The following is a 10,000-nucleotide window of genomic DNA, read 5'->3' on the forward strand; positions in this document are numbered from 1 at the left end:
TCACAAATGAGTTAATAGCACAGGCAGACTCTTCACATACTAGAGCATGTCTGAAATAAGTGTCCGAGCTGAAATGGACATGTAAATATGAGATAAATGCTTAAACATGTAGCTAGGTGTAATGTTAGAGACCACAGAAGACATGTAAATATGAAATAAATGCTTAAACATGTAGCTAGGTGTAATGTTAGAGACCAAAGAAGACATGTGAATATGAAATAAATGCTTAAACATGTAGCTATAGGTGTAATGTTAGAGACCACAGAAGACATGTAAATATGAAATAAATGCTTAAACATGTAGCTATAGGTGTAATGTTAGAGACCACAGAAGACATGTAACTATGAAATAAATGCTTAAACATGTAGCTAGGTGTAATGTTAGTGACCACAGAAGACATGTAAATATGAAATAAATGCTTAAACATGTAGCTAGGTGTAATGTTAGAGACCACAGAAGACATGTAAATATGAAATAAATGCTTAAACATGTAGCTAGGTGTAATGTCAGAGTCCACAGAAGACATGTAAATATGAAATAAATGCTTAAACATGTAGCTATAGGTGTAATGTTGGAGTCCACAGAAGACATGTAAATATGAAATAAATGCTTAAACATGTAGCTAGGTGTAATGTTAGAGACCACAGAAGACATGTAAATATGAAATAAATGCTTAAACATGTAGCTAGGTGTAATGTTAGAGACCAAAGAAGACATGTGAATATGAAATAAATGCTTAAACATGTAGCTATAGGTGTAATGTTAGAGACCACAGAAGACATGTAAATATGAAATAAATGCTTAAACATGTAGCTATAGGTGTAATGTTAGAGACCACAGAAGACATGTAACTATGAAATAAATGCTTAAACATGTAGCTAGGTGTAATGTTAGTGACCACAGAAGACATGTAAATATGAAATAAATGCTTAAACATGTAGCTAGGTGTAATGTTAGAGACCACAGAAGACATGTAAATATGAAATAAATGCTTAAACATGTAGCTAGGTGTAATGTCAGAGTCCACAGAAGACATGTAAATATGAAATAAATGCTTAAACATGTAGCTATAGGTGTAATGTTGGAGTCCACAGAAGACATGTAAATATGAAATAAATGCTTAAACATGTAGCTAGGTGTAATGTCAGAGACCACAGAAGACATGTAAATATGAAATAAATGCTTAAACATGTAGCTATAGGTGTAATGTTAGAGACCACAGAAGACATGTGAATATGAAATAAATGCTTAAACATGTAGCTAGGTGTAATGTTAGAGACCACAGAAGACATGTGAATATGAAATAAATGCTTAAACATGTAGCTAGGTGTAATGTTAGAGACCACAGAAGACATGTAAATATGAAATAAATGCTTAAACATGTAGCTAGGTGTAATGTTAGAGACCACAGAAGACATGTGAATATGAAATAAATGCTTAAACATGTAGCTAGGTGTAATGTTAGAGACCACAGAAGACATGTGAATATGAAATAAATGCTTAAACATGTAGCTATAGGTGTAATGTTAGAGACCACAGAAGACATGTAAATATGAAATAAATGCTTAAACCTGTAGCTAGGTGTAATGTTAGAGTCCACAGAAGACATGTAAATATGAAATAAATGCTTAAACATGTAGCTAGGTGTAATGTTAGAGACCACAGAAGACCTGTAAATATGAAATAAATGCTTAAACATGTAGCTAGGTGTAATGTTAGAGACCACAGAAGACATGTAAATATGAAATAAATGCTTAAACATGTAGCTAGGTGTAATGTTAGAGACCACAGAAGACATGTAAATATGAAATAAATGCTTAAACATGTAGCTATAGGTGTAATGTTAGAGTCCACAGAAGACATGTAAATATGAAATAAATGCTTAAACATGTAGCTAGGTGTAATGTTAGAGACCACAGAAGACATGTGAATATGAAATAAATGCTTAAACATGTAGCTATAGGTGTAATGTTAGAGTCCACAGAAGACATGTAAATATGAAATAAATGCTTAAACATGTAGCTATAGGTGTAATGTTAGAGACCACAGAAGACATGTGAATATGAAATAAATGCTTAAACATGTAGCTATAGGTGTAATGTTAGAGTCCACAGAAGACATGTAAATATGAAATAAATGCTTAAACATGTAGCTATAGGTGTAATGTTAGAGTCCACAGAAGACATGTAAATATGAAATAAATGCTTAAACATGTAGCTAGGTGTAATGTTAGAGACCACAGAAGACATGTAAATATGAAATAAATGCTTAAACATGTAGCTATAGGTGTAATGTTAGAGTCCACAGAAGTGAACCTTTTCAAGCCCGTTTTCTCAACTCACTGTTTCTCTGCCAGACATTACTCTATAAGCCATATCTCCACAACTGGTGGGTCAAACTGAACAACCAATATGTAAATTTGAAGCTACGATTCCCCGCTTTCATTTGACACGAAAAAAAAAAAAGAAAAAAAAAGAAAATCCAATGGCAGTCCCTCAGTCAAATGTAGTCACGTTTGAAACAGATGAGCTACAAATGCAAACTTGGCGTCTATTGTGTTATTTGACCATAATTACAAACACGGTTAATGGTGCATTTAACCCATTCTGACCTGAGATCAGATTCATAACGACGTTTCCGCCGGACACACACTGGTCTGATCGACCCATTCTGACCTGAGATCAGATTTAAAAAATGTCAGTCGTTCTTCGATTTTTTCAAAAATAGCAGACCTACAAGCTCGTATCGCGCCACTCGGTGGCGCGATACGAGCTTGTAGATCTGCTATTTTTCAATAGCTAAAGCATAACATGATGCCAACACCAAAATGGGTGCCCGTTCAGAATGGGTTAACCCCATTACTTTCAAGGACGGCCATTGTGACATGCATTAGTCTACGGACCCCCCGTTGTGACATGCATTAGTCTACGGACCCCCCATTGTGACATGCATTAGTCTACGGACCCCCCATTGTGACATGCATTAGTCTACGGACCCCCCATTGTGACATGCATTAGTCTACGGACCCCCCATTGTGACATGCATTAGTCTACGGACCCCCCATTGTGACATGCATTAGTCTACGGACCCCCCATTGTGACGTGCATTAGTCTACGGACCCCCCATTGTGACATGCATTAGTCTACGGACCCCCCATTGTGACATGCATTAGTCTACGGACCCCCCATTGTGACATGCATTAGTCTACGGACCCCCCATTGTGACGTGCATTAGTCTACGGACCCCCCATTGTGACATGCATTAGTCTACGGACCCCCCATTGTGACGTGCATTAGTCTACGGACCCCCCATTGTGACGTGCATTAGTCTACGGACCCCCCATTGTGACATGCATTAGTCTACGGACCCCCCATTGTGACATGCATTAGTCTACGGACCCCCCATTGTGACGTGCATTAGTCTACGGACCCCCCATTGTGACATGCATTAGTCTACGGACCCCCCATTGTGACGTGCATTAGTCTACGGACCCCCCATTGTGACATGCATTAGTCTACGGACCCCCCATTGTGACATGCATTAGTCTACGGACCCCCCATTGTGACGTGCATTAGTCTACGGACCCCCCATTGTGACGTGCATTAGTCTACGGACCCCCCATTGTGACATGCATTAGTCTACGGACCCCCCATTGTGACATGCATTAGTCTACGGACCCCCCATTGTGACATGCATTAGTCTACGGACCCCCCATTGTGACATGCATTAGTCTACGGACCCCCCATTGTGACATGCATTAGTCTACGGACCCCCCATTGTGACGTGCATTAGTCTACGGACCCCCCATTGTGACGTGCATTAGTCTACGGACCCCCCATTGTGACATGCATTAGTCTACGGACCCCCCATTGTGACATGCATTAGTCTACGGACCCCCCATTGTGACGTGCATTAGTCTACGGACCCCCCATTGTGACGTGCATTAGTCTACGGACCCCCCATTGTGACGTGCATTAGTCTACGGACCCCCCATTGTGACGTGCATTAGTCTACGGACCCCCCATTGTGACATGCATTAGTCTACGGACCCCCCATTGTGACATGCATTAGTCTACGGACCCCCCATTGTGACATGCATTAGTCTACGGACCCCCCATTGTGACGTGCATTAGTCTACGGACCCCCCATTGTGACGTGCATTAGTCTACGGACCCCCCATTGTGACATGCATTAGTCTACGGACCCCCCATTGTGACGTGCATTAGTCTACGGACCCCCCATTGTGACATGCATTAGTCTACGGACCCCCCATTGTGACGTGCATTAGTCTACGGACCCCCCATTGTGACATGCATTAGTCTACGGACCCCCCATTGTGACATGCATTAGTCTACGGACCCCCCATTGTGACATGCATTAGTCTACGGACCCCCCATTGTGACGTGCATTAGTCTACGGACCCCCCATTGTGACATGCATTAGTCTACGGACCCCCCATTGTGACATGCATTAGTCTACGGACCCCCCATTGTGACATGCATTAGTCTACGGACCCCCCATTGTGACATGCATTAGTCTACGGACCCCCCATTGTGACATGCATTAGTCTACGGACCCCCCATTGTGACATGCATTAGTCTACGGACCCCCCATTGTGACGTGCATTAGTCTACGGACCCCCCATTGTGACGTGCATTAGTCTACGGACCCCCCATTGTGACATGCATTAGTCTACGGACCCCCCATTGTGACATGCATTAGTCTACGGACCCCCCATTGTGACATGCATTAGTCTACGGACCCCCCATTGTGACATGCATTAGTCTACGGACCCCCCATTGTGACATGCATTAGTCTACGGACCCCCCATTGTGACGTGCATTAGTCTACGGACCCCCCATTGTGACATGCATTAGTCTACGGACCCCCCATTGTGACATGCATTAGTCTACGGACCCCCCATTGTGACATGCATTAGTCTACGGACCCCCCATTGTGACATGCATTAGTCTACGGACCCCCCATTGTGACATGCATTAGTCTACGGACCCCCCATTGTGACGTGCATCAGTCTACGGACCCCCCATTGTGACATGCATTAGTCTACGGACCCCCCATTGTGACATGCATTAGTCTACGGACCCCCCATTGTGACATGCATTAGTCTACGGACCCCCCATTGTGACGTGCATTAGTCTATGGACCCCCCATTGTGACGTGCATTAGTCTACGGACCCCCCATTGTGACGTGCATTAGTCTATGGACCCCCCATTGTGACATGCATTAGTCTACGGACCCCCCATTGTGACATGCATTAGTCTATGGACCCCCCATTGTGACATGCATTAGTCTACGGACCCCCCATTGTGACATGCATTAGTCTACGGACCCCCCATTGTGACGTGCATTAGTCTACGGACCCCCCATTGTGACATGCATTAGTCTACGGACCCCCCATTGTGACATGCATTAGTCTATGGACCCCCCATTGTGACATGCATTAGTCTACGGACCCCCCATTGTGACATGCATTAGTCTACGGACCCCCCATTGTGACGTGCATTAGTCTACGGACCCCCCATTGTGACGTGCATTAGTCTACGGACCCCCCATTGTGACGTGCATTAGTCTACGGACCCCCCATTGTGACGTGCATTAGTCTACGGACCCCCCATTGTGACATGCATTAGTCTACGGACCCCCCATTGTGACATGCATTAGTCTACGGACCCCCCATTGTGACGTGCATTAGTCTACGGACCCCCCATTGTGACGTGCATTAGTCTACGGACCCCCCATTGTGACATGCATTAGTCTACGGACCCCCCATTGTGACGTGCATTAGTCTACGGACCCCCCATTGTGACGTGCATTAGTCTACGGACCCCCCATTGTGACGTGCATTAGTCTACGGACCCCCCATTGTGACATGCATTAGTCTACGGACCCCCCATTGTGACATGCATTAGTCTACGGACCCCCCATTGTGACATGCATTAGTCTACGGACCCCCCATTGTGACGTGCATTAGTCTACGGACCCCCCATTGTGACATGCATTAGTCTACGGACCCCCCATTGTGACGTGCATTAGTCTACGGACCCCCCATTGTGACATGCATTAGTCTATGGACCCCCCATTGTGACATGCATTAGTCTACGGACCCCCCATTGTGACGTGCATTAGTCTACGGACCCCCCATTGTGACATGCATTAGTCTACGGACCCCCCATTGTGACGTGCATTAGTCTACGGACCCCCCATTGTGACATGCATTAGTCTACGGACCCCCCATTGTGACATGCATTAGTCTATACGGACCCCCCATTGTGACATGCATTAGTCTACGGACCCCCCATTTAATGGCATTTCTATCTCTGGGACCCCCCATTTATATTGTAAAATCAATGTTAATTTAACTCTGAGAGTTTACAAATGGAACCAACATTTGGTTCCATTTGTAAACTCTCAGAGTTACACTCTCAGTGTAGGTCCCCTGGAACTCCCTCAAGGACCCCTGGGGGTCCCTGGAACTCCCTCAATGACCCCTAGGGGTCCCCGGACCCCCCATGCTTCGAGTGAAACACCTGAGTAATCTTGTCTCCTCCTCCTCTGTCAACAGGCGTGCGGCTCCCGGCCGGGTGCTCCCCCCCCCTCGGAGGGGGAGGGGCTGCGGTGCCAGCCCTGCCCCCCCCTCTCCTTCTCCTCTGCCCGTGACGCTCTGCCGTGTCGACCAATCACGCTCTGCGGCGGGCGGGCTCGCCACGCCTTGAGGCCCGGCACGCCGCGCTCCGACGCCCGCTGTGGCCCCTGTCTGGACGGGTGAGAGAGAGGCTCTGTGTGTGTGTGTGTGTGTGTGTGGTGTGTGTGTGTGTGTGTGTGTGTGTGTGTGTGTGTGTGTGTGTGTGTGTGTGTGTGTGTGTGTGTGTGTGTGTGTGTGTGTGTGTGTGTGTGTGTGTGTGTGTGTGTCTGTGTCTGTGTCTGTGTCTGTGTCTGTTCTGTGTCTGTCTTTGTTTGTGTGTGTGTGTGTGTGTGTGTGTGTGTGTGTGTGTGTGTGTGTGTGTGTGTGTGTGTGTGTGTGTGTGTCTGTGTCTGTGTCTGTGTCCAGAGTTCTTTTTACAAACATGTAACTCTCCATCCAATCCAATCCACTTTATTTATATAGCACGTTTCAAAAACTCAGCGTTCACAAAGTAGAAAATAAAAACAAATGCACTAAACTACCACACAGAACAACAACAGAGAATAAAAACAAATGCACTAAAGCTAAAGCCACACAGAACAACAACAGAGAATAAAAACAAATGCACTAAAGCTAAAGCCACACAGAACAACAACAGAGAGAAAACAAAGTATACAAACAGTGAAATCAACCGAGACACATTTACAGAAAAAAACAACAGAGAAGCAACAGCAAAAACATAATTATACAACAAGGACCGAAGGAACTCACGCGGGGTTAAAAAAGCCAAGGTATAGAGCGCCGCAGTCCCTCCCCCTTTCAGAACAACGACTGTCCCAGGAAATGAAAACCCAATGCATTCTCCCATCGGCACTTCTTATGGTATTTATTTAAAGACGGTTACGCCGCGGACAAAGACAACTCGGATATTCGTGACAAATCATGACAATGAACACAATATTTTGGGGCCGATCAAATCATTAGAAAGAAGAAAATAAAGGCCAGGAGTCAACACTATTTGTTTTGTTTTTCTTCTTATAAATGATTTGATCGGCCCCAAAACATTGTGTTCATTGTCATGATTTGTCACGATCCGAGTTGGCTTTGTCCGCGGCGTAACCGTCTTTAACCCATTCTGACCGGGCACCCATTTTGGTGTCGGCATCATGTTATGCTTTAGCTATTTAAAAATAGCAGATCTACAAGCTCATATCGCGCCACCGAGTGGCGCGATACGAGCTTGTAGGTCTGCTATTTTTTAAAAATCGAAGAGCGACTGACATTTTTAGAATCTGATCTCAGGTCAGAATGGGTCCATCAGACGAGTGTGTGTCCGGCGGAAACCTCGTATGAATCTGATCTCAGGTCAGAATGGGTTAAATAAATACTTAAAGAAAATCCTATGGTCAGAATGCATTGCATTTCATTTCCTGGGCCACTCGTCGTTCTGAAAGGGGGAGGGACTGCCACGCTCTATAGAGGCGGGTCTTTATCTTTAGGCCAGATTTAAAGGACAACTTTAGTTTTTTTCAACCAAGGTTCATGTTTTAGGTTGTTATTAGAGAAAGTAAAAGGTGAGAGTTAATTTTCTTTCATTTGCTGCTTTCTTTCGTTTTTTGGGATTTTAGCAGTTTTTGACAGGGGGGGGGGGGGGGGCGGGGGCATTCGAACGTGGGGCTAAATATGTATTTTTTTTTATGGTGATTTTTTTTTTAATTATTTACTATAGTCCTAATAAACCCCAGGAAATTACATCTGGCCACAAAAGATCACAGGATCTACTGAATGTGTCAAACTGACATATTGAGCCCACAGTATAAGCCTTCCTCCAGTAGGCTACCTTCACATTCAGTAGATCCTGTGATCTTTTGTGGCCAGATGTAATTTCCTGGGGTTTATTAGGACTATAGTAAATAATAAAAAAAATTAAATAAAAAAATTTGGTGAGAAAATACCTATTTAGCCCCATGCTCGCATGCCCCCGCCCCCCTGTCAAAAACCGCTAAAATCCCTAAAACTAAAGAAAGCAGCAAATGAAAAAAAAAATTACACGCATCTTTTAGTTTCTCTAATAACAACCTAAAACATGAACCATGGTTGAAAAAAACTAAAGTTGTCCTTTAAAGGTCTCGACGGAAGGGGGCCGATTTGACGTGGGAGGGGAGTGCGTTCCATAGTTTGGGGGATACAACAGAGAAAGGCTCCGTCGCCTTTGATTGATTGATAATTTTATTAGACAATAAGATGCAAACAGTACAGGGTACAGTACAGGGTACAGTCAAGCACAGCATTGGTCCAAAAGGACAGCACCGAAGAAAGACCTTGGCGGTCTTGTTTCCATTCGGGTCCCATGCATTCAATTCACAATGACAACAGTGACAACAAACAATACGTTTAAGGAGAGTACAGACCTCAATAAGGTCAGACAGATAAAGAGGAGCCAGACCATTAATAGATTTAAAGTAAAAATCCACTCTGTAGCGGACAGGGAGCCAATGGGGGGAGGCCAGGACAGGTGTGATATATGCACGCACGCACGCACGCACGCACGCACGCACGCACGCACGCACGCACGCACGCACGCACGCACGCACGCACGCACGCACTTACACACTATACATGCATCACAGAGGTCAGCGAGGTAAGTGACCACACAACATAACATCGTTGAAAACTGTTGAATCATTCTCCCTTACAGACCACAACCACACACACACACACACACACACACACACACACACACACACACACACACACACACACACACACACACACACACACACGCACACACACACGCACACACATGCATACACACACACACACACACACATACACACACACCCACACACACACACACACACACACATACACATGCACACGCACACACACTGTCTACTAATTTATTTTTCGTTTGCTCTACTTGAATGTTGACCTTCTGTTTTGGCGTGTGTGCTTGTGCGCGCGTGTGTTTGTGTGTGTGTGTGCGTGTGTGTGTGTGTGTGTGTGTGTGTGTGTGTGTGTGTGCGTGTGTGTGGTTGTGCGTGTGTGTGTGTGCATTCTACAGATTCCAACCTTCAGAATTGGGAACAAACTCCACCCTCAGTCCCTGTGTGAAAGGCAAGTCATGTTAACGTGTGTGTGTGTTAAGGCTGTCCCCAAACATTCAAGGTTCGAATGTTCGCTCGTTAGGGTTGGCACTCGAATCTTAATTAATGGGTTTGAACCATTCGGTTTTTTTTTTAATTTTGTTTTATAAAAATTAATATTATTATTATAATTTTTTTTTATTTATTAACGCGAAAATATATCTCGGCGAGAATGTGATACGAGCATGTCAAAAAAAGTAAGTTTCTAGT

The 10,000-nt window shown here is 44.5% G+C and overlaps 1 protein-coding gene across 1 annotated transcript in view; it reads left to right on the plus strand.

Moving 5' to 3' along the window:
- Window positions 1-10,000, plus strand: part of relt (RELT TNF receptor) — a 30,033-nt gene that overhangs the window by 7,944 nt on the left and 12,089 nt on the right. Inside the window, exons 4-5 of the mRNA XM_083772463.1 lie at window positions 6,585-6,784; window positions 9,709-9,761. Coding sequence (XP_083628589.1) covers window positions 6,585-6,784; window positions 9,709-9,761 — 253 coding nt within the window. The remainder of the gene's footprint in view (window positions 1-6,584; window positions 6,785-9,708; window positions 9,762-10,000) is intronic.

Source organism: Protomyctophum parallelum (assembly GCF_964188405.1).
Source record: "Protomyctophum parallelum genome assembly, chromosome: 9".
NCBI lineage: Eukaryota > Metazoa > Chordata > Actinopteri > Myctophiformes > Myctophidae > Protomyctophum > Protomyctophum parallelum.